The sequence below is a fragment of the Narcine bancroftii genome, chromosome 1, assembly GCF_036971445.1.
Source record: "Narcine bancroftii isolate sNarBan1 chromosome 1, sNarBan1.hap1, whole genome shotgun sequence".
Taxonomy (NCBI): domain Eukaryota; kingdom Metazoa; phylum Chordata; class Chondrichthyes; order Torpediniformes; family Narcinidae; genus Narcine; species Narcine bancroftii.
The window spans coordinates 283,587,103-283,613,061 of NC_091469.1; the positions used below are offsets into that span (position 1 = coordinate 283,587,103).

Genomic DNA, 25,959 nt, shown 5'->3' on the forward strand with positions numbered 1-25,959 from the left:
AACAGATTTAACAAAAGCCTGAAGAGTTTGGAAAGTGACTGAACTGGCAGCAGTTTCGAAGACAGCATGTTCCTAATTTGGATACATTTGCAAAGTAAGGAGAGAAGCCCTGGAAATCGCAGGTGCAGAGACCATGTGACCAGCAGTGCACAACTTTGCTTGGGGCAAACAGCTCTCTGAAGAAGAAATACTGTACTGGATTGGCCTCTTAATGGTTATAGACAATCTGCCTGATTTTCTCCTGTCTGTTATAGAGGAATGAGAAGACCACTCCATGACCAAAAGAGTGGAGGTCACTTTTGTTCAACTGACCCATGAAAAGGGGTCTACTTGCAGAAGAAATACTGTGCTTGGATGGTGACCAGAACGAGTTGCTTGAGCATGGTTGACTCACGAATAGGATTCTGTAAGCTTTGTGAGCATCAATTGTTTGGTGTCCACTTTGCCAAAGAGGAAGAGAGTTTTGGTTGGGCCTTGTTTAAAAAGGACATTTTGTTGGAAGCACTTCAACGTGGTTTCATGAGTTAATCAACATTCTGTCATCCCATGGTCTCGTTCATGAACTGCTCGCATCCACCTAAGGTCTGCGAATCTCATCCATCTAAAGCCTGCATGTCACATAAATTTCAAGCCTGAATGTCAACATTGGGATTTTCTGAAACTGCCTTTTGAAAATTGGGCCTTGAGCTGTGGTGGCTTGGGGTGTTCCACACCCACCCACACACAGACACCAGTATATTCACACATAATTGGGGGTTAAGTTAGATAAGTGTAGATAAAAGTGTTAATAAGTTAGTTTAGGTGTTATATCACTGTTGATTAATTATTAAAAATATTATTTTAAATATAACACCGACTAATATTGCTGCTGTCTGGTATGTAACAAAAAGAGGGCATGGATCTTTGAATTTGAATAAACAGATTTATGCCATTCAGCTCATTGAGCCTGCTCTGCCATTCATATCTTGGTTGATATATTTTTCTCATCAATCCTCTATTCTCCCACCTTCTCCCATGAGAACACCAATACCCCCAAGTGTAAAGCCCTCCAAAAGGTAGTGGATACAGCCCAGGACATCACAGGCAAAACCCTCCAACAGGGAACACTGCTGTTGGAGGGCAATAGCAATCATCAAAGACCACACCACTCAGCACACGCTCTGTTCTTGCTGCTGCCATCAGGAAAGAGGCATCTTTGCCACAAGTCTAGCACCACCAGGTTCAGGGATAGTTGCTCCCCCTCCACTGTCAGACTCCTCAACAACAAACTCAATCAGGGACACACTTAAGGACTCTTATTTGTGCACTTTATTGATTTTCTTTTTGCCCTTTCTGTATTGCACAGTTTGTTTACATTTGTTATCTGTTTTCATTTATTTGTTTATGTTTACACTGTGGACAGTTTTTTTTTTGCACTGCCAATTAGTGATAATTCTGCCAGTCACGCAGGAAAAAGGAATCTCAGGGGTGATTGTGATGTCATGTATGTACTCTGACAATAAATCTGAAATCTTAAAATCTGACCTTGATGCCCTTACTCATCAAGAACTTATTAGCCTCTTATTTAAATCCATGAAGGCAATACACCCCCTCCCAATTCATATGGATTTAAATTAAAACACTGATACATTCATTTAGTTATGGAGATGTGCAGGAAGAATAGAAAGTTTCACATGTATTCCAGTTTGATGCAACTTTAATATATTTCAGTTAACAAATGTGGGGATAACTGTAAGATTATAATGATGGCAAGACGGAGCAACTAGTGCAGTTGAGCAAAGTTGGCTCAATTCTGACCTCATTTTGTTCATACCTTGATGAAGGGCTCAAGCCTTAAATGTTGGTTATGTATATTTATCTTTGCCACATAAAATACTCTGACCTGCTGAGTTTCTCCAGCATTGTGTTTTAACTCAATTCTGACCTCTGCTGTTGTCTGGGTGGGCTTTGCATGTTCTCTCTGTGACTTCTGCATTTCACCTCACATCCCACAGACATGCAGGCCAGTGGGTAATTGGGCGCTGTAAATTTTCCCCCAGTGTGTGGGCGAGTGGATGAAGTTGAGGGAAAAAAAATGGCATTTTTGTAAGATTGATGCAGGTGGGTACGCTGTGGTCAGTGGAGATTCAGGGGACTACATGATTCCAATACCATCATACTTGGAAACACTTCAGTGTGTAGGATACAGAAGTTTGAATGCATCAGATTTTTCTTCTAAGGCACACATGTCAAACTCAGGCCCACGGGACAAATTTGGCCCATGATATAATTATATTTGGCCCGCAAGATCTTATCAAATATGTATTAGAGCTGGCCCGCTGGCCGCCGTGCCAGTATAGCGTATGCACAGCTAATACTACAAATCCCAGAATGCTTTGCAAATGCGTTGGTGTTAGCCCGCTAATCGCCCCCACCTCCTCTGTTTATATTCATTAGCATCTGCGACCTGTCACCTAACTCGCATGTAATAAACCCCTTATGAAAAATGGCCAAACGAAAGACAGAAAACAGGACCTTTCAACACAGGTGGGAGGCAAACTCTGACCCCAGAGTTTGATGAACTTGCATCTAAGAAGAGATGCCAAGTATCTGGTTTAGACCCAGGTGCATCAGAGTAAATCACAGTGTAGCAAGTTAAGCTTGGATTAATATTTTCTTTGGTTAACTTTGGACTGTTCATAGTTGAAAGATTGGATTTTCATTGAAGAAAGTTGTTATTTTTTTGACTTGTTGGCTTGTGAAAAAAAAATACATTTAAAAGGAGCTTAAAGGCTATAGAGAAATATTATTTATTGAATATTTTATTTCTCATTTGTTAATGCTTCTTCTGGAAAGAGTTTAACCAAAACTATTATTAAACATTTATTTTAATAAGAAAAAGTTTAACATTACATATGTTGAAAGAAGAGAAAACATGCAGATGTTGTTGAAAATTTTCAATAAACATTTAGTTGGGCCCACTGTGAATTTGAGTTTGACACCCCTGTTCTAAGGGAATAATTTTTCTAAGGACACCCTGAATGAACTAAGGGACGAGTGATGCTGGTGTGACATGAAAGTGCTGAACTTGGTCAGGACACCACCACTACATCTGGAACTCCTGCTGGCTTGGAACAGCAGCCAACATATTAAATGACACATCCCATTTCCACCCCTTATCTCTTCACTCCTACTCCCATCAGGAAGTGCTTTATGAGTGTGAAATTTTGTGCCACCAGATTCAAGGACAGCTTCTTTCCCACTTTTATCAGAGTCCTGAATGAACCTCAAAAGAATAAAATGATGTTGCCTTTGCTCCGTGTCAACTGATCACTCTCTGTAACTCGGCACTTTAGTACTGTCTCTGACAAGCACTACGTATGAGATGTCTAACAAATCAACCTCTTGGTATTTGTGGCAATAAATTTGAAGGAAGAGGAGTCAGAAAGCTATGAAAATGTGAATTTATGTTATGGCTGGCCGATGGAAGTCACGTTTGAGATAACTATCTACCCTTGATTCCCACCAACATGAAGGCAAACTGTTACATTAATATTTAAGCTCTGTCCCATCATACACTGAAGGACAGGTTTTTCCTCACTGAAATAGGGCAAATTCATACAGGGCTTGTCACATACATGTTGGAAAACAGGAGAAGGCGGCCATTCAGCCTTTGAGCATGCTTCTCCATTTCATATGATCATGGCTGATTCGACAACTTCAATGGCCTATTCCTGCTTTCTCTCCATACTCCTTGATCCCTTTAGCCAATAGGGCCACATCTAATTCCCTTCTGAATATCAAGCGATCTGGTCTCAACAACTTTCTGTAAAGTTAGTTGTAATGTGTGTTGGTAGGATGTCTCCCTGGCTTGGTGTCTGGAACAGTGGATGGCAGATCGACATATTCAAGGTTGTGAACTTACTGGTGTTATACACAAGGTCAGTGCAGTGGACTTGCACACCACTGAGACACATCACTAATGTTTAAACCTCAGTTGACAACAAACATGAACACCAACACCGAACACATCAGCTTACCTCTGTCGACTATGGTGGGTGTGTCCAAAATACAGATAATCAGGCAGAGAGGAAGGAAGCAGTAAAGAAAGAGATGGAAGAGAGTGAAAGACTTGTCTGTCAGAGAACCCATTCATTCTCCAAGCATGTGATTTCCATTTATATGTAAAGTGTACAATACAACACAAATGGACCCCTCTCACCCCTGTACAAACCCAGGTAGCGGGCCAGGTTTTGCTTACTGCCTTGGTCAGTTCCCCTCCAGCTCACTACAAGCATGCAAGCAGAGCAACTTAAACCATTGCTACCCAAGTGCAGTCAAAATCTCAAGGCATACATTTTCTAAACCCATTGCTTACCTAGGTCTTCGAGTTCGGACGTCATGGACTTTGAGCGCAGTGTCAATGCTGTGGTTGGGGCCCGCTTTGGAGGTGGTGGTGCTTTATTTGCAAAATTAAAGGAAAAAAAAACTCCTTTAATTTGTTGTCTTTCAAATGACATGCCCGTGCTGATGTGTGGCTTCCCTGCAAGTTACGTTACAAAAAAGGCTCTAATTTTTCCACTTTACCTTGTAGTAATTAAAATAGAATTCCTAGAGATTGGCTGAGAAAATTTGATTTCTTTTGTCTTTTAAACTGATTTGTAATCACTGTACTGGTGATTACAGTGATCACTGTATTGGTGGTGCATTTAATAATGGCAATCATGCAATTCTGCTTCATGAATAGAATTTCCAAAAATACAGAGATCTTGTGCAATGATTATTGACCAATCACATTTGACCGTTAAAGTATACATGAACCAATGAGATGACGGGGAGATTCCAAGTAAGGTTAATGGAGCAGATGTTGTAAATTCTGAGGCAAAAACAGAAGGTCAGGCAGCATCCATGGAGGAAGAAGCAAAGTCAACAATTCAAGTCAAAGGCCCATCAAATGGAATACAAAAAGCAGGAAAATATGTGTGTGTTGAGGAAGGAAGGTGGGGAAAACTGAGTGCAGACGAAAGATCAGGCCAAAGCTAAACCTTCAAGCATCTGCAGTCTTTTTTTACCTCTAAAGTTGACACTGTTGCATGCTCCTATCATACTGTGCAACTCTGGTACGTTCCACCTTTGTTTCAGGGAGTGATAGAATTGGAAAGAATGCAACCAAGTAAAACAGAGATGTTCTCATCTCAGTTTATAATGGAAATAGACTGGTGATACATTGAGTAAATATTTTAGCAAATAAAAATATCTAATGATAATAATGGAGAAAAGACGCTCCATCAGCACAAAAACAAATTTGAGTACATTATACTCTACAAATATTTAAATTGGCCACTATAACATTCTTCCCCTTTTTGATTTCAGTGAAGACTCTGCATTGAGTGGCATTTCTCTAGATTAAATGCTGTGGGCCTGTTCATCTACTGCATTGTCTCACGTTGAAAGAAAATAAGAGAACATTTTTAAAAGCATCATTTGAAATTGGGTGCAGTGGGATATTAACAGATTAATTTATCAGCAGTTATTTCAGTCGAAACACCAATTAACAATCCTGCTCAATATTCCTCTTCTGGGTACATTAATGGCATGTATTTCCACTATAATCTCTGCATTTTCCCAAAATAACCTCTGCCCCACACCCTGCATCACCCTTAAGATCCTTAATGTCATGACAGTGAGGGAGGAGGTCACTGACAATTTTCCACAAAGAACATTGAAAAGTTAACTTCAAAGCTGGAGTAATTGGATATTTATTCAGAAAAGAAAAAAAACATATCTGCAAGACATAGAGAAAGAACAGAGAAGTAGGAATACATAATATGAATGAAACTAAAAATAGCTGCACATTTTGGAAATCAAGAAACATATCAGTACATGCTGGAAACTTAGCAGGTCAGGCAACATCAGGAAGGCGAGTTTCAGGTTGAAGATCCTTTGTCAGAACTGGGAAAGGGTGAAGTCAGTAAAGATGCAGAAAGGTGAGGGGGCAGATAGGATCAAGGCAATATTTTTGGTAAACAGATATCAGGGTTGATACCATGATATGTTATTTATAAAGCTGTTTGGATGATTGAGAGAAAGTAACCCAAAGGGGACACATAAAAACTGAGAGGTCAGAGCTGCTGAACTGAAATCAAAAGGAGAATTTTGGAAATATGTAGATCAGGCAGTGTTTGTAGAAATAGAAAACCTGATTTACTCTACACCAATGAGATTGCTCTTTGAGAGAGCCAGTACATGTCATTGGCCCTAATTGCTTACCTTTGATTCTTCTCTCATCCATCTTTTTAGAATTCATTTCTACCTCGATTTGAAATATATTTTTTCTCCACAGATTTCAGTGCATTTAATATTAAATGAGATCAAATGATGCTCATTAAAAAGTACTGCAGGAAGCAAGTGAAAAAGTTGACCGCTTTACTTTTATTTTGCTCTGTGATCTAGCCTCAGATGACAAGCAATTAGCAAATTCTTAGCCCATATTACTCTTGTTCGTAACCATTGACAGGGTAAATGTCACCAGCTCTTTGATACTGCTTCTGTTATTCACCGTTCAATTCTGGATAAGAATAAATGTGAAAAACCTTCTGAAGATTAATTAACCTCAGTCTAACCTTACTGTGAGTCTAATGTTTACAAGAATAGAATTTTATCATTGGTGCTGAGGCCGAATTAGAATTTGGTATTCACCACAAGTATTTGATAGAAAAAGAGGGAAAAAGTCACAGATGCTGGAAACCTGAAATTAAAACAGACAATGCTGGTAACACTCAACTGGTCAAGCAGCTTCTGTGGAGAGAGAAACAGAGTTAACAATTCCGGTTGAAGACCCATATCAGAAAAGACAGATTAGTCCAATATAATGGGAGGAAGAACAGTTAAAACAACAAATGTAATTTTGGATTGAATCACAAAGTACAGTAGTATATTTCAGAAAGTGTTATCACTTCACTGAGATAATTTTACTTTGTTTCTTTTTTTTTCCAAAAGGGTTTTAAAACCTACCAAGAATTTTTGGGTGGCATTGTTAGTGCAGCAGTTAGCAAAATGCCATTACAGTGCAAATGACCGGGTTTGAATTCGCTGCTCTCTCTAAGGCGTTTGTACGTTCTCCTCTTGTCTGCGTGAATTTCCCCTGGGTGCTCCAGTTTCTACCCATGTTCCAAAGACATATAGGGTTAGGAGGTAAATTGGACAGAAGGGCATGTTGGGGGGTGACATAGGATTGTGGGCCAGGAGAGCCTGTTACCTTGTTGTACCTCTCAAAATTAATTTAAAAAAAAATTAAAAATACACCTTATTTTTCAGAGATCATGCCATGGTGAAAGTACATCTGTGGAGATGAATTTCACTTACACATATGTTGTATTTAAAAGAAAGTATTATCAACTTTTCAGGAGAATTGATTGGTGATCTGATTGAGATCTTAAAAATTAAGAAGGGGTTTTGGTCGAGGAAACAAGATTTCACACGGGGAAAGGGAAGTGGGTGGTGAGAGGTGCACATAAACTGTTGCCTCACACCTCCAATGACCTGGTTCAGACCCGACTCTGGTGGTGAATGGAGCAAGGGTTTTCCTACTTCCTTCCATGTCCCAAAGATGTGTGGTCACTGTAAATTGGTTGGTAGGAGGCTGGAATTATGGTTGGGGAGGAGTTGAGTCGTTAAGTGAAGGGAGGAATGAGTTTTAAGAAAGTAAGTGAGGAAAGGGATTATATAAGAGCAGCCAATCTCCACAGGGGCCAGGGCCACAGCCACAGCCCATTTACTTAAAAGCCTTGTTTTCCTTTCACTTCACATAAATATATATTTATATAGTTGATAGGAGAGAAACACAGTAGAAACCAAAACTTGATTGCTTCACAGAGAAGGGGTCCATAAACTTTGAGAAGAATCCTAGGTGGGTTGACGTGCAGTAAATAACTGGAGAGGCTGAGACTGAGTCACTAATTTTTATGGACTTTTATTCACAATGGGCAGGGACCTGGGCTTTCTGGGGAAGGGTCAGTGTGTTAGAGGCTTTATAGGGAGGGGGGTCACAGAAACAGTCACAGAACAGGGTGGGACCAGGTAATCAAAATACAGCAGTTCACCACAGGGGCATAGCTGAAAGAAAAAGTTGAGAATGGCTGATATGGAGGGCCAACAGAAACTCAATGGCCTCCTATTGTCAGAAAAAATAGCATCAGAAGAAATGACTAAGTTTATTGTAAGGAAATTCAGTGGGGAATAGGAGGGTTATATGATAGGATTACAATGAAGTAGATTTGGGGAGTATGGAGCACAGGGCAGAGGAACTTATTGGCCCATTTTCTTGTTGCATCTCTTTAAGTGTTATGAGCTGCATGATGAGATACAATATATGACCCATCACCATCGCTGGAGGGAGAACAGTCGACTAGTTGGGAGAGATTTAACGGGTAATTTTTTTTAATACAGAGGGTGGTAGGTATATGGTGCCTGAAAAGGTGGTTAAGGCAATGTTGAAGAAAATATTGGAAGAAACATGGATAGGAGGTTTAGACAAATATTGGCCAAACTGGCAAGGGTGGGGGGGGGGGGGGGGGGGGGGGGTTGTGTGTGTGTGTTAGATTTCCTATTACAATTCTGTGTTTCTGGAATCACACACACAGCACCAGATTATATGGGGCACTCTGCAGACTTCCTCCCATGACAGACACCAGGAGTTCTTACGACAATTATCTTCACTGTGAATAATATTTGCCTTGGATTCTGGATTCCAGTGTTACTTAATTAACACCACAATGGGATGTCCCTCTCTGGATCACTAGTTTGGCCACACAACACCATGCTACCTATGTAATTAGATGAGCAGAAAAAGCCTCTTGCATCTCAAAAGGTTACAGCTATTGCAATGATTTTTGTAGGAAAATTTACTGAATAATTGGCCTATTTTTGATGATGCGTTGCACAGGCAATTCACTTTAGTACTTCTTGATAAGTTTACCATTCATTTTAGGGTGAAGAGTTGGAGATGATCAGCCCTAAAGGAAGCAAACAATGGGAAGCTTTAGAGACACAGCATTCATAAGTAGAAATGGCCTGTTGATGTTTCAGGTTGGGACCCTTTATTGAGACTAACTTAAGAGGGGCTGATGAAATGTCAAGGAGGAGCTAGGAGTGATGGAGAAACAGGGAGAGGGAGGGGGAAAGTTGGAGAGAAAAGTAAGAAGGAGTTAATAGGAATCTGCAACTTCAGAGGCTGTAGGAGTGCTGGAAGTGAATCCATGGACAGTCATTGACTCTGAAGGAACTCTTAAAAAAAAAATCAAGACATACAGGATGGTAACAGCCATTTTAGGTCCACGAGCCCATTTTGCCCAATTAATCTACAACCCCAGTACATTTGAAATGGTGGGAGGAAACGTTAGCACCCAGAGGAAACCCACACAGACTTGGGGAAAACGAACAAACTCCTTTCAGATAGCATTGGATTCAAACCAGTTGCTGGCAATGTAACAGCGTTGCACTAACAACTACACTAACCGTGCCTCTCTTTTGCTTGTTTTTTTCTTTCTTAATGTAAGCGCCAAAGGCTCGTTGTCAGTTTGGCTGTGGGTGTTGGTGGCATCCCTGGGTCTGGAGGCTGTGCGTGTTCAGTATCATCCCATCCATGCGCATGCGCTATGGACTGGTGGGGGGGGGGCGGTTGGCACAGGCGTGGGGGTTGCATGCTGTTGGAGCAGTTAGTTAGCTTGCATTGACTGTGATGGCGGAATAGACAATGGGTGATGAGGGTCTGATATTTTCTGTTGACCATTATCAAGGGAATCAAATGTCATGCTACCGAAAAGACTGGTTGTTAGATATTTACTGTTACCAAGTTTAAGAATGTTACCACGGATGTTACAAGTCTTTAATAAACATTGAAATTAATTAATAAACCGTTTTAAAACTCATCTGGACTTCATCATGAATTCCTCGAATGCATCATTGTAAAGAGCCCACTCAGTGGTCAGAGCACTGGTCTTGTAAACAAGGGGTCACGAGTTTGTTCTGTGAGGGATGCTGGACAAAGTGACGACTCTCTGTCTTCCTTATGGTAGACAAAGTTAAAGAATTTCATGTATGTTACATTCTAAATGTAGTACTACCATGTGGCAATAATGGGACTTTTACCGACTCTCTATCTTCCTTGTGGTAGACAAAGTTAAAGAATTTCATGTATGTTGCATTCTAAATGTGGCAATAATGGGACTTTTACCTTTAGCCTCCGAGTGGCTTTTTTATGGACAGTAAGGGATACTGGGCAATGCTAATGGCAACTTTGCCTTACAACAGGCAGAAGGAAATTTTGTGTAATATTACATTTTCAGTATTATTACGTGACAATAAAGGAATCTTGAAAATATACACACTTCAGAAAATGCTGCTTAGGATGATCACACTGTAAGTATCTATGCTGGATTTAATGTTGATATTTTGTTGATAAATGTACTGAAATATTTTCTGAAGAAAATGGCCTGCTTTTATTGGGAGAAGTTGCAGTAATTTGCTTCCTTTGCTCTTTAAATCAAATAAATTAATTGTTTGCTGTGCAACAGACTAATGGCTGAGTCACATATCAAATGTCATTTCAAGTTCAATGGCTAACATGGGTTGTCAATAAGAATTTGGTTGAAAAGTATCAGTTCCCTTCAGCATCATTGTTAAAGCCCTTTGAGTTTGAACAGTGTCTGCGCAGGATAAACCTGCTCTCAAAGTCATGGAAACATTAATGGTTAAACTTGATCCTAACGTTAAGATTTGGAATAATGTTGAAATGACAAAATAACGTGACTGAAATGTAAAATCAAGTTCAAGAATTGGCATTTTTTAAACTAAAGTATACTACTGGAAAGTCAATGGAAACAGACAAACTGCATTCCATGGTTTAATTAACCTATCATATCCTTGGAAGGTGATCATCCAACACTGAGTAAGGAACAGACTGGATTTTGCTTCTGTGAAATTTCATTTCCTTTTGTACCAGAATGGTAATGCACTGGCATTTTGACACATTCCCTATAAATCTTCTTGAAAAGTTCTCCACCAAGAAATGCATGCTGTTTTTGCAATCTCTCACTGTTGCTTAGCAGCTGTGTGCTGTTAGTTTTATTTTGGAACACCTGCCCACGCGGACCTGTGAACTGTACAATAATGACTTCCTTTTATAGAGAAAAAGGATGTAAATGCTATAAGAGTTTTTAAATTAGCATTCAACTGGCAGTGTGTAAGAATCACACAGAACATGGCTTCAGAACAAGGACAAAGTCATTTTTAGGTTATGTATGTTCATTTGTCAAGCCCTTGTAGTACATTGCACATTTGCTTTCTGATGAGTGGAAATGGACCCACTCCTGCGCGAATAGATGGCTAGACCTGAGTCTGTAAGGGCACCAGTCTACTAATCTGCTGCTCTTTGCTGAAAGGCTGCAAGGGAGGCTGAGGGAGAGAAAACGTGGCTCTTACTGCTGTCGGCTCATACCTTGAAGAAGGGATCAGGCCTGAAACATCGGTAATATATTTTTACCATTACTCCTATGAACATTGTGAGACTGGCTAAGTTCCTTCAGCATTTCTGTGCTTTGACAAGTGATTTGGATGCACAGTTTTATGATTTTCTGCTATTCTCACGTTGTAATTAATTATTCCCTGTACTCTCCTCTTGGCAACCTGGTAATCCTCCCTAGAAAAAAAAAACACCAAAATGCTGGAAGAACTCTATTCAGCATCTATAGGAGACAAAGATATATTGCTGACATTTCGGGTCTCAGCCCTTCTTCAAGGAATAATCAGAAAGACTCAGAATTCAAACAATGGAGGAGGAATCCAGACCACAAATGATATCTTCCCAAGTTCACTGCACTCCTAGGTATCTGGACTTCCAATGCTCCACACTGATGCAGCAAGTGGAGCTCCAGTAAAGTGGTTTCAATACCAACCTTGCACAGTGTGGTGAAGTGTGCATGTGTATTCAAGTGTCTGTGTGCATGCGTGACTATGTCTCTGTGTGTAGTCAAGTATATGTGTGTGTGCATGTTTGGACTTTGCATGTCCTGCACCATCTCAAAGACATGCTGGCCATTGGGTTGTGTAGCTGCTGTAACTTGCGCCCCATGTGTAGATGAGTGAAGTATCCAGAAGGGAATGAGGATGGGACCATGGAGAGAATAAAATGGGTATAAGATTAGGTCAGTGAGGATCTGATGGGTGTGTTCCATTCTGTAGAACTCGATGATCAATCCCCAGCTTCAGCTGCTCCTTTGGCTCTGGACTTCTCTCCCTAAACTTTTTCATCCTTCTCCCCTCCATAAAAACCTGTCTCTCTGACCTATCAGTTGGTTCACTTTCCTAGCAGGCCGTACCATCAGATTAGCCCCACTAAATGAGGAGGGCTGATCTCACTGGGTTTCTGCACCTATGAACTGGAGACTGGAGGGTACAGAGAGGTGGATGAGGTTCAAGAAGACCTCAGAGGACATATTACAGAGGTCCAGCTTCCATGATGCGGTTAGCATGCTATTACAGTGCCAGTGACCTGAGTCCAAATCCGGTGTTCTCTGTGAGGGGTTTGTACATTTTGCCTGTGAGTTTTCCCCCAGGTGCTCTGAGTTTCTCCCACCTTTCAAAACATACAGGTTGGTAGGTTAATTGGGTGCAATTGAGTGGCACAGTTTCATTGGCCGTAAAGGCCTTCTGTGCTGTATCATTAAAACTAAAATTAAATACTAAGGAAGGGTCCTTGCCTTCAGTCAGGAATTGAATCAAAATAAGAAAGAAAAGTTAATGAAAGGACAATTAAAAGTATTAAACAAATATAAATACAGTACAATACCGATTATCCAAAATTCTCAGTTATCCAAAATTTTTTGGACCTGGAAGTGACGTCTTTTCGGCTCTGAAATTTTTTTCGAATAATTGAGGATTTTAGAAAAATCAGAAATCCTCATTTATCTGAAAAATTTCCAAGCCAAAATAACGTCATTTCGCCTCTGAAAATATTTTGGATAAATGAGGATATCCGAAACAATCAGAAATCCTAAATCATCTGAAATCTTTTTGGAGCCAGTTTATTTTGTTCAGGTTGTTTTTTGTGAGAATTAAACATTATTTCATGCTTAAAAAGCCTTCCAATGTTATTTAAACACTGATACAAGTGATTTGCCTTTGCTATTGGCCTGATTTTTAAAAAATTTACCAATTATCCAAAAATATTGTTTATCCGAAAGAGGCATGGTCCCAACCGTTTTGGATAATCAGAGTTGCACTATAATTCAATAAAAACGTAATTATCCAGATGGTAGTTGCCGTGACATCGGTAGCTGTCAGGTTCTGCGGCAGGCACTCTATGTGATGTGCTATTTTCCGGTGAAAACTGGAGAAACCCAAGCAAGCACGGGCTCTCAGCAAGTTTAGAAAAGTGGTGGGATGAACAGATTTGGTCCATCATATCTGCAAGCGAGAGTGGGTCTTGCTTCAGTTTGAATGATCATTCACTAGTGGCAGGATTTAGCCGTTTATTACATTGTCATACAGCATGGAGAATGGTCCTTCTGTCAATCAAATCTGCTGATCATCACACACCCATCCATATTCCTACTCATATTGTATTCCCCATCTCCTATACTAAAGCACGGACAAATTTACGGCAACCATCAAAGCTACCAATCCACATTACCTTTGGAAGGGAGACAGAACATATAGAGGAAACCCACACTCACACGGATCCACATAGGCAGCACCAGAGGTCAAGGTTGAACCCAGGTCACTGAAGCTGTGAGGCAGCATCTCTACTAGTCAGAGTCACAGAATTAAACAGGCCCTTCAGCCCAACACGTCCATGCCAGCAAAGAAGTCCACCCAAGTTAATCTCATTTGTCTGGATTTTGCTCCTTATCCCTCTATACTTCTATCCCTGTACCTATTGGATAAATGTCAGAATTGTACCCACTTGTATAACTTCCTCTGGCAGCTCATTCCACAGACTTACCACCTTCTGTGATGAGAAAGATGCCTCTCAGTTTTCTCTTAAATCTTTCCCCCAAAATCTTAAACTTATACCTTCTGAACTCCCCTACAATCAGAAAAGAATTGTGACCATTCACCTTATCTCTACTCCCCCCCCAACCTCCCATGATTTTCTATGCCTACTCCTCAGCCTTTGACTCTCCTGTGGAAAAAAGTCCCAGCCTATTTAACCTCTTCTGTTAACTCAGGCCCTTCAGTCCTGGCAACATCCTTGTGAATCTTTTCTGAACCTTTTCCATCGCCACAGTGCCAAAAATGAAGTAGTATCAGGGGTCCTGTAGGGGAGCAGAGGCAAACAAAGCCAGGGTGATGAGCTGACTTCTCTAAACAGTCTTCCCAGCCAACTCAGGGTTCAGTACATCCAGTATTAAAGTATTAAAGCTTTTCGTTAACTTCAAGGTACTGTTAAAAAATCCATTTCTAAATTTTAATAATGTTACTGAGACAGAGTATAATTTAATAATATGTGGACTAGATTGGTTAAATTATATACTTTCACCCTGGGATAAATGGGATGACTTTCTCCATCTACTGATTCACGAGGTCCTCAGAGACTATTCCTCGGGATATGATTGACATTCGTTTATTTATATAGCACATTTAAAATAACTTGCATTGACCAAAGTACTGTTCAGATCATAAATTACATCTCAACTTAAGCAGCTATTTAAAGTGCAGTATTAAATGAGTCCCCGAGGTTTAGTATTGTACATAACAATCAAAAATCACCTCCAAGTGCTTGTGAATAAAAATCCAACTTCAGCCTGGATTTGAAAGAGTTAAAGGAAGGGGCTGATTCGATGGAGAGAGGAAAGTTGTTCCACAGTTTGGGGTCTGCTGTCTTGAAGGTATGATCTCCCGAGTTTGCGATTTGAGCGCAGAACAACCAAACGCCCTAAATTGGCCAATCTGAGGGATCTTGAAGGGGAGTAGGGCGTTAGGAAATCGGTGATGTAGCAGGGGACTAGTCCATTAATGGAGAACTTTTAAATCTTTTCTGAGCCGTACTGGCAGCCAGAATAAGGGTGACATGGTCCCTCTTGGCTCCTGTCAGGAGCCTGGCTGCAACATTCAGTACCAGTTGCAGACAGGATAATGACAAGTGACTAATTCCCGTATATAGAGAGTTAGTGTAGTCTAAATGGGAGAAAATGAGGGCATGGATAACTTACTCATGGTCTTTCAGTTACAGGAATGATTTGATTTTGGCAATATTGTGGAGCTGGGAAAAGCCAGCTTTTACTACTGCATTGACTTGTTTGTCAAACTTGAAGATGGAATTGAATATTACACCAAGGGATTTGATGTGTGGTTTAATGAGGGTGGATAAGTTACCAAGGGTATTGCTGATAATTTTGGTAGAGTTGGGGGGGGGGAGGGGGGGGGGGAAATAGGTCGATCGCAGGAAGTCTTAACATTATTTCAGAATTATTTTGACATTATTTCAACTAATTGCTAATGCCATTCAGCAGGTTCTAGAGGTGATTAGTGCAGGAAAGGAAGGAGCAAGAGCTTAACCTGTGTTAATACTGGGATGCTAAAATATTCACATTGAGTGGCAAGAAATTACTTGAACAAACAAGACGAAAAACATTAAATGCAAAGCATATGCTTATATTTTTCAGTAAATAACAAAATGATAGTCTTAAAAATGTTTAATCACGTTGAGAGTCAAGTGCACTCAAGAATATTCTTTTCATTCAAATACATACCTTTATACTGGATCAAAAGCTGCAGTTACTTTCACCCAAGTTGAATGCAGATAGATATTTTTAGTTCATCATTCATCAAAGGGTGAGTTGACTGAGAGCTGATAGTGTGGAATCAACAATATTTTTAGAATGGGGAACGGAATATTGTTCCAGGGGCTGTAAATATATACAGTAAAAGTCCAAAAATATAGATGCCAGAAATCCGGACTACCTGAGAATCCTGACTTCTCAAAAACTCTTGGCTTTTGTGTGTGAGCATGCATAAAAGTCACAGATGCAGAGTGGCAACAACTAACCACAAAGAAGCCGCAGAATTTTTTTTGTACTTTGTATTTTATATGAAAAAAATGTTTCATTAATAAACTATCAAAATTTACTTGTTAATTCTTCTTAAATTTGAATTTTAAAAGTACTGCTCGAGAATCCGTAAAATCTGAAAATCTAGTCTACCCCAATCCCAGAGTGGTCTGGATTTTAGGATTTTTACTGTACATATGACTCTCATAATCAAGGATTCAGGAATAAACTCTTCGCCAATATGAAACCTGTGACCACATGGAGTAGATGAAACCAAAAGCAGAGAGAAATATGGGCAAGAACCGGAGGAATATTTGTAACAGTGAAGAAATGTTGCTCACCAAAATTGAGCCAGTGTACAACTAAACCATTACCTTTCTTGCGAGCTGTATCTTCTGGATCAAGATTTCTGCTTACTGTGACGACTTTTAACACCAAGTGGTTCCCTCCCTGGCGGATCATGTTCACCACTTGCCTATGGCCAACCTTCACCACATTTTCATTGTTGACCTGAAAGGGATTGGAAACGTAAATCAAACAAAGATGGTCAGCAGTGCTGTTTGATGGCATTCCTCTTCTGGCATATGACAATCTGCATGTTAATGTGAATGTCAGCTTACTCTGCCTAGGCAAGGAGAGAACTTGGGCAGTTTAGTTATTCTATTAATCATTTGCACCTCCCTCCATGTGAGGCAATGAGGCCAGCAGCAAGAAGTCTCCTGAACATCAAACCTATAGAAACAAAGTCACTTTGTAAATGGCCTCTATGGGTGTGGAAGTAAAGAGTAATAACAGCACATTTTGATTACTCCTTAATTCCTATGGATGTTGCATGACCTGTTGAGTTTCTCCAACTTGTTTGTGTATTGTGCTTGACCCCAACATCTGCAGATTTCCTGTTTTAAACCTGATACATCTGCCTGTTTGCTTTGAAATTTTCCCTATGTACAGTAATTCCTGAGTGATTACCCCACAGATTTTTCCACCACATAAAGATAGTACAACAACCAATCAATCATGAGGCACATCTTGGACATCATCTTTCTACAGTTACAGCTGGAAATAGAAAAAGCATGTTAGAAGGAGAAAGTCAAAATAATATGGGAGGGGATTGGGAAAGTCAGGAAGGTACTGGATCTCAGGAGAGAGAGTTTGTGGAATGCCTATGGGATCGCTTTTTGGAACAGCTTGTCGATAAACCCACGAGGGGATTGGGTGATGTGTAATGAACCTGAGCTGATTAGGGAATTAAAGGTAATGGAACCCTTAGGAACATAATATGATTGAGTTCAGTTTCATATTTGAAAAGGAAAAGTTGACATCAGGTGTTTTAGTGGAACAAAGGAATATACAGAGGTATGAGAGAGGAACTAGCTCAAGTTGACTGGAAAAGTAAGCTCGATGGAGGGACAGCAGAGCAGAATTGGATAATATTTCTACCAGAAATAAAGAAAGCACAGGATAGATATACTCCAAGAAAAAGGAAAATTATGAACAGAAAAATGGCACAAATGTGGGTAACAAGAGAGACTACAGCTAAAATAAAAGCAAAAGTGAGGGCAAACAAGGAAGCAAAGATTAGTGGAGAAACAAGACTGGGTAACTTAAAAACTTACAGAAAGAGCATTGGGTGATAGGCAGAAAGCAAAAGGTGAGAATCAAGGGATCCTATTCTGGTTGGTTGCCAGTTACTAGTGGATCGGTGTTGGGGCTGCTTCTTTTTACAATGTACATTGATTTAGATTATGGATTGCATGGTTTTGTGGCAAAGGTTGCAGATGACACCAAGATAGGTGGTGGAGTAGGAAATGTTGAAGAAACCAAAAGGTTGCAGAGAGACTTGGACAGAGAGGGCAAAGAAATGGCCAATGAGATCCAATGTTGAGAAAGTACAGTTGTTCATTTTGGAAGAGGAAATAAACAGACAGATTATTATTTGGATGGGGAAAACATTCAAAGTTCAGAAGTGCAAAGGGACATAGGGATCCTCGTGCAGGATAACATAAAGGTTAACCAGAAGGTTGGATCGGCAGTAAAGAAAGCGAATGCTATGTTGACATTCATTTCAAGAGAAATAGTGTATAAGAGTAAAGAGGTGTTGATGCGGCTCTATGGGATACTCGTGAGACCTCATTTGGAGTAACAGTATGCAGTTGTGGGCCCCTTATTTTAGAAGGGATGTAATAATGTTGGAGAGAGTGCAGGGAAGATTTACGAGGATGATTCCTGCAATGTAGGAAACATATGAGGAACGTTTATCAGCTCTTGGACTGTCTTCATTGGAGTTTAGGAGAATGAGGGGATCTCATAGAAACATTTCTAATGCTGAAAGGTTTGGACAAGTAGATGTAAATAAGATGTTTCCCTTGCTTGGTGAATCCAGGACAAAAGGGCTCAGTCTTAGAATTAGAAGGTACCCATTTAAAATAGAGAGGAGGAGAAATTTCTTTAGCCAGAGGATTGTGGATTTGTGGAATTCATTGCCACATACAGCTGTGGAGGCCTGATCATTCGGGGAGTTTAAGGGGGAGATTGATAGGTATCTAATTAGTCAGGGTATCAAGGGATATGGGGAAAAGGCTGGAAATTCGAACTAAATGTGAGAATGGTTTAGCTCAGAGTAGAGTTGCAGAGCAGACGATGGGCTGAATAGCCTACTTCCTTTATATTGTCATGTTTCTTCACTCTTTGTTGTCATTGATTTCTGGAATCAGTATGGAATTAGTCTGTCTTTCAGTGCCTCCTTGTACACTTTACTTCTGTGAGTCTGGTAACATCTTCCTTGACTGAGCTCGGAATAATCTCGTGTCAGTCCAGTGATTGACAATGCTGCCCAATATAGCCAGGTGAACGTGACCATGGCCTCGATACAAACTTTCCATCAAGCTATCCACAGGAGGCCATCCACTTCTGCAGCCGTGGACTTTTGACTCATTTGGACAATATGGGTGTTGCTATTAAAGCCAACAACTATTCCCGACCCGACAATGTCCCTGGCAGTTTTAGTCTCCCAGCTACTTGGTAAGAAGACCAGAATTCCCACCCAACAGTGAGATAATTCTTCATTCAGGATGATACATGACGCAATGTGCAACTAAAGCACTGTTATGGCAACACTATTACAGCAAAAGTGACCCAGGTTCGAATCCAGTGCTGTCTGTAAGGAGATTTTACACGCTCTATGTGTATGCGTGGGTTTCCTCCGGGTGATCTGGTTTCTTTCTGCCCTTCAAAATGTATGGGGTTTGTAGGTTAACTGGAATATTTAGGTGGTGCGGGCTTGTGAGCCTGCTACTGTGCTGTCGTAATTTGTACCTGGAAAATTTCCTCTCCTTTCAAAGAAATATGAGTCAATGTATTTTTATAGTTTCACTGTTGAATTGAAGTCTACTTATAAAGTACAAAGGGCAGCAGAATTCTGCTTGTAATGATGCTGGTGGGGCAAATACTGAGGTATGGGAGGGAGGAAGAGAACTGCCTTGTTCTTCCTTGTATAGTGCCATGGGAGGGCAGATGAGCCTTCCCTGTGCGTCTCATCAGAAACAACACCACACAAAATTCTCAGGTGACACCATTCAATTCTCCTAAGGTTTCTGCCACTCAACCCACAGGCTGTTTACTAAGCAGGAAGATCAAATTGCAAAAACATTGCCCAGTGTACAAACTCTCAGCAGTAAAATATTGAATATTTAGAATAAGCAGATCAAGAGACCCCCAAAAAAAATCCCCAAGGGATTTAAGTAATTGATAATCCTGGAATTGCTTTTAGTAGTTCCCACTGTAATTTATTCAGCGTAGCCCAACTGCCTCATGTGGAAATGTTCAGCCAGCGACAACATTTTCCTATCGATCCGATATATTAGCTGTCTACTTTCATTAACTATTGATAAATGCCTAATTTATTCAACTATAGTGCTGGTACATTAACATTTATATATGCTACACACAGGAGCCTAAACCTTTGCATAGCTGATCAAAATTCTTCACCTATCTTGTCAGAGGATCTTAAATGATATTAAAATAGAGTTTGACTGAAGAGATGAACCTGCTTACAAACTTATATATAGCAACTGTGACATTTCTACATTGCAGGTGCATCCAGCAGAGCCTTTGAAGGTTATAATCACCATTACTCTTTTTCTCAGCCTTAAAATGCAGAACATTGGCACCCAGCCTCCCAAATCCATTCTGCCATTCAATTAGATTATGGTAGACTATTGTTGACCTGGTACTTACAACTGAGGTTAATCTCAAAAACGGACTCAATATTTATGAAGCAGGACATTTAATGCAATAATATGAAAGTGTTTGGCCACTCACTACTATTGCATGTTGGGCTCTTGGTTAATGGACAATAAATTATTGTGGTAACTATTGTGTTATTGCCATAAGCTACTTCAGGATTGTAAGAATAAAAATGTCTTCAGGCTGAATTTTAATGTATTACCTATGGATTTGCCTGATGTCTGGTGTTTTATTTCTGGGAGTTGATATAGTGCCTTTGGAACCATAGAACACCAGAGCACAGAAACAGGCCCTTCAATCCTTCTAGTCTGTGCTGAACTGTTATTCTGCCACGTCCCACTGACCTGCACCCAGTCCATATCCCTTCATACTCCTCCCATCCATGTAAATTCTTCTTAAATGTCAAAAGTGAGCCTGCATTTACCAATTCAACTGGCAGCTCATTCTCCCCTTCCACCACTCTCTGTGTAAAGAAGTTTACCCTAATGTTCTCTTTAAACTTTTCCCTCTTAGCCACAACCCATATCCTCTAGTTTTTATCTCACCGAACCTCAGTGGAAAAAATCTACATTTCATTTCCTCTTATCTACACCCATCATAAGTTAAGTTGTTCCTGTTTTGAAAGCAGCCTATAGTTTGAGTGGTTGTATCCTTCAGAGAATTAAATTCTGTAAAGATCACAGTCACCATCATCACTAAGTCAAAGGAACTATTGATGATGTTAGGACGGAGGGTCTGAGGGTCCACACATCTGTCCGCGTTGATGCGATGGAGATGGGGCTAGAATTTTTAAATTCCCGTGAGTCCATATTTCAGAAAATCTCTCCTAGAGCCAAAACATCAAGGCAACCATGAAGAGGACACACCAGCACTTCTACTTGCTAAGAAGTCTGAAGAGTTTTGGGATGACGTTGAATATTTTATCAAATGTCTACAGGTGCACTGTGGAAAGCATACAGACTGGTTGCATCATAGCCTTCTTTTGGAATTTAAGTGGCCAGGAATGCAGAGGCTCCCGAAGGTAACAATCATAGACAGGTCCATCACAGGCTCTGAACTCCCATCTATTGAGGACATCTATCTGAGGCGTTGCCTCAAAAAGGCAGCCAACTTTCATTAAGGACCCCCATCACCCTGGTCACAACATCTCACTGCTACCTTCTGGAAGAAGGTATAGATGCCTTAAGATCAGCACTTCTAGGTTCAAGAACAATTTCTTTCCAACAGCTATCAGGCTTTTGAACCTCGGCTTGTTACACTAATGAGAGATTGCTCCAACATGACAAAATTCTGTCGATTGCTGTCCACTTTTTTTTGCACTAGGATAACTGTGAACATCTATTTTGCCATATTTATTGTCTCTTTTTAAGTATTAAATATACAAAATGTAATTTTTAGGGTTTTTTTTTACAAAATACCATTCATCTGCAACATCTGAACTGAACATAATACTCTTAAGTGTGGTCTTTCCAGAGATTTATAGAGCTTCAACATTACTTGAACTCAATCCCCCGACTAATGAATCCCAGAATGCTGTAGGCTTTCTTAGTTATCCTACCAACCTGCATGGCAACCTTGAGAGATTTATGGATTTGAACCCCAAGTCCCTCTGTTCCTCCACACAGTTAAATATCTGACCATTAACGATGTACTCTGTCTTCAAATTTGACCTTCCAAAATTCATCACCTCACACTTATCCAGATTGAACTCCAACTGCCATCATTCTGCCCAACTCTGCATATTGTTTATATCCCTGTTGTAACTCATAACAGCCTTCAACATTATCAACAACACCTCCAACCTTTGTATCATCTGCAAACCTACTGACCCATCCCTCTACTTCTTCATCCAGGTCAGTTATAAAAATCACAAGGATCAGGGGTCCCAGAACAGATCCCTGTGACCCCTCCACTAGTTACTGACCTCCAGGCAGAATACTTTCCTTCCACTACTACTCTCTACTTTCTTAAGGCAAACAAATTCTGAATCCACACAGCCAAGCTTTCATGTTTTAAAGACATTTGGACATGTACAGTAAAATCCCTGGTATTTTTTTTTGCCAGTTGATTGAGGCTGCCGGTTGCTTGAATTCGGTATAATGGGGATTTTACTGAACTTGCATAGACTCGAGTAGAGGGATGTGGGCCTAATGTGGGTGTGGGATTGGTGTCGCTTGGGATGAGATGGGATGAAAGGTCCTGTTATTGCTGTACCCTTGATTCCATGATTCATGACACAGGGCATAGGTCGGGGGCAAGAGATGTATTCACAGATAGAAAGGGAAAGCGTTAAACAAGAAAGTCCGCAGAGGCTGGGGTCGAGTACAATACTCAAATGTGCTGGAGAAACTCAGCAGCATCCATAGGAAGTCAAGGGTGACCAACATTTCGGGCTTTGGCCCATCGTAAGGTGTACGCATCAAATGCTCCACGAGATGCTGAGTTTCTCCAGCACATTTGAGTATTAGAAAGGGAAGGTGCTGGATATACATAAAAGGACAACACCAGCAAGAGCAGAAAAAGAATGATGGATAAAGAGAGGGACAGATATAGTTAGAAAGGAAGAAGGAGGTAAAGATGGATGGAAAGAAAGTGAAAGTTGGGATATAGAGAGAGGTAGGGAGGAAGGAACAGATGGATCCGCATCTTAACACTGACTTCAGAGCCGACTTCTCAATGGGTCTGATGCTCATGCCTCTCAAACATCTTCAAGCCCAGTTCTGGAACAGATCCTCAGTGACAGGAAGTTGCAGCCTTTTTCCACCTTTATGTGATCCTGACTGCAGCCCTGGTTGAACCGAACATTATTCCAATGCTTATTAATTTGTTCCTTTCTTGTTTAATTATACAGGAATCTGAGTTTGTTGCTCAAATCAAGACTCAGCCCTGAAATGAGACCATATTCATTTATCGTGAGTATTGCTTCTATTAAAACAGAAAGATGAAGTTCAGAGGCAGTTATTCCACAGCATGATTCAAGGGCCCTATCATTTATGACCTCAATGTAATGCAGTTGGAAAGGCTTTCCCAAGCTCCAGCTGAATACAAGACAGGATCCAGATTGAATTACGCTGTAGAACTTTAACAAAGAGCAAAGTGCTGTAGTTGCTGGAAATTTAAATAAAATAGAAAATCATGAAAATACATCAGGACGATGGGGGAGTATCTGTGGGGAAGAGAATGAGTTAATGCTCCAGACTTTTTTTAGCAGATTCAAGGAGGCTGAGAACTGCAGTGGATATTAACATCTTCGTTAGCCTTAGGAGGTTGTGGATGACTTCTACGTCTCCCATTCTGTGGGTTCTGAAGTGGTTGATGAGGCTGATGCGGGTCTACAAACTGCCACAGATGGGGCAGGAGGGGGTTTGTGGTGCATTCCTTTATGTCATTTATACTGGGCTTCCGCATGCTTCCAACAGAGGAACTTCGTTCGCCAAGCCACCTTAAATGCATGTTTCTATTTTGAGGGGTCGTGGTCCAGGGATTTCCATGAATTACACTTACTGAAGAAGACTTTATGATTGCTTGAAGTCATATCCTCCATCTGATGGTAATCTTTTACTGCTATGGAGGTCATATAAGAATGATGCTGGACATGAGATGGATGCCACAAACACTGGGACAAAATGACGGGGATGTATGATTTGGGAGGGAGACTGATGTTGGCTCAGAAAGTGTGAGCGTAGGAATCCAGGCTGAGTACTGAGGCAGCCCTGCACTGTTGCAGGCACCTACATTTGGGCAGAGACATTAAAACTGAGTTCCTGCCTCCAGGTGGATACAAGATAATGTGTGACACTCCTTCAAAAGAAGAGTAGGGGAGATTATCCCACTGCCCTTGCCAATATCAATTGGTCAACCAAAAACACTAAAACTGACTGCTGGCTTGCAGTGGGATTTTGCTGTGCACAGACCAGCCACTGCTTTTCCTACATTACAGCACAGAAAACACTTCAAATGGTGGCTCATTTCATAGAATACACTTTGGGTCAAAGTTGTAAAAGACACAACAGAAATGCAAGCTTTTTGAAACAACTGTGCAGTTAGCACCAAGGGGTTAAAATCCTTTCTTTCTCTTCATTCCCAGGATCTGCTGAGTAAAGAAATAACAGAAGGAGGAAATAAAAAAAAAACAGCCACCACAGCAATCTTGAAATATTGATCAGCACCAGGATTCAGTGTGAATCCGCAGCACTAAACCATCCCCAGCGATAGTGTCAATGCCAACAAATATTTGGAGTTTTAGCAGAGCAGAGATCCTTGGCTTATGACAAGACCTACACAACGTGAGCTGTTCCAAAGGAATCTGTAATCAAACAGCAAAAGGAACAAAATCTTTTTTTTCTTCGCTGAATGTCACATCTGTCAGCCAAGAGCAACTTGGAAAAAAAAGTAGTTTCTTTGTTGGTTGATATTTTAAATTTGCCATCACGCATTAGGTGACAAGCCATTCTTTTCAAGCAGCTGAATACAACAAGATTTAGAATCTGTGGAGAGAGAAACAAAAAATGTTTCAGGTTGCTTGGTTTTTCTCACCACAGATGCTGTTTGACCTGCTGAGCATTTCCACTAATTTCTATTTCAGATTTCCAGCATCTGCCAAGGTTTGATTTTGAAGTGAATTCTATACAGTAATTTCCTCCGTAAGGTGGACATTCTTCCACTCATGTGCTCACATGCTTCTTTGGCTGCAACCATGGGGTTTGGGCCCAAGATGGCAGTACCAGTATTTGGCAGTGACAGCAAAGGATTGAAGACTCCAGAGGAGCAGAAGACTGGCACAGGGAACCAGTAACAGAGAAAACCTCCTGTTTAGAAGGAGAAGCAGAGGAGTCGTCACCGAGGACAGTGAACACAGTGGTGGACCAGTGAGGATCTCTGCGGCTGAAGGACATACACAGACTGCGGGGTTGCTGGCAACTTGAGGTAAAATGGCTCACACCAAGCTGCAGGAAGCTGGAGACTGGCTCATGAGACCTAGGCATTGGAACCGGGATTCCAGAGGGTCTGAGGACAAGAAAGGCTCTTGAACAGCCTTGGATGCTGAAGGCTTCCTCATCATGTCGGACGTTTTGACCTGGGTTCGGGTGGCCGATAGTTTGAACTGGAGTCTTGTGCAGCTGCAGAGACTACGGGAGCGCTGGAGGCAATTTCACAGACACTCAGTGATGTTAATGCTAATGGTGAATCTTGTCTGCTTACGGCAGACTAAAGGCAATGGCATGTAATTTGGCATTTCTGTTTTATTACATGACAATAAATAGTATCTGATATCTACCAATTTTTTTCTCAATTGGTTCTTGTGGTTGTGGTTTTGAATGCTTTTAATTTAGATATACAGCACAGTAAACAGGCCCTTCTGGCCCATGAGCCTGCATTGCCTAAATGCATCCAAGTGACCAATCAACTAGCTAACTCCATACGTCTTAGGAATGTCATTGAAAATCGGAGCATCCAGTGGAAACCAGTGTGGATACGGGTGAATGTATAACAGTCAGTGCTGGAGTCTGGCTTGAGGAATGCATTTCCAATGGAAATCTGCCATTAACCTGAAAACTAAATGCATTGTCCTTTTGTCTGGGAGAAAAAAAGAGGCCTTAAGATAATATTAGTGCTTTACATTTTTCAGACACTGTCATGGATAATGTGACTCACAATGTGGTGGATAAATTGAGACTCAACACAA

General features: G+C 40.7%; 1 protein-coding gene and 1 long non-coding RNA gene across 16 annotated transcripts in view; one reads left to right on the forward strand and one right to left on the reverse strand.

Annotated features, from left to right (window-relative positions):
• Positions 1-25,959, reverse strand: part of shank2b (SH3 and multiple ankyrin repeat domains 2b) — a 1,183,051-nt gene that overhangs the window by 54,685 nt on the left and 1,102,407 nt on the right. For 13 of the 15 annotated variants that reach the window (XM_069902317.1, XM_069902307.1, XM_069902287.1 and 10 more), the window contains 2 exons: positions 16,403-16,538; positions 4,358-4,438 (listed from right to left, as the gene is read on the reverse strand). In XM_069902317.1, the coding sequence (XP_069758418.1) occupies positions 4,358-4,438; positions 16,403-16,538 (217 nt within the window). The remainder of the gene's footprint in view (positions 1-4,357; positions 4,439-16,402; positions 16,539-25,959) is intronic. The other 2 variants (XM_069902301.1, XM_069902294.1) reach the window with 1 other exon arrangement.
• LOC138745275 (uncharacterized) lies at positions 11,342-25,554 on the forward strand. The gene is made up of 3 exons (XR_011346131.1): positions 11,342-11,506; positions 23,125-23,185; positions 24,361-25,554. It is a non-coding gene; the product is annotated as an uncharacterized lncRNA (long non-coding RNA).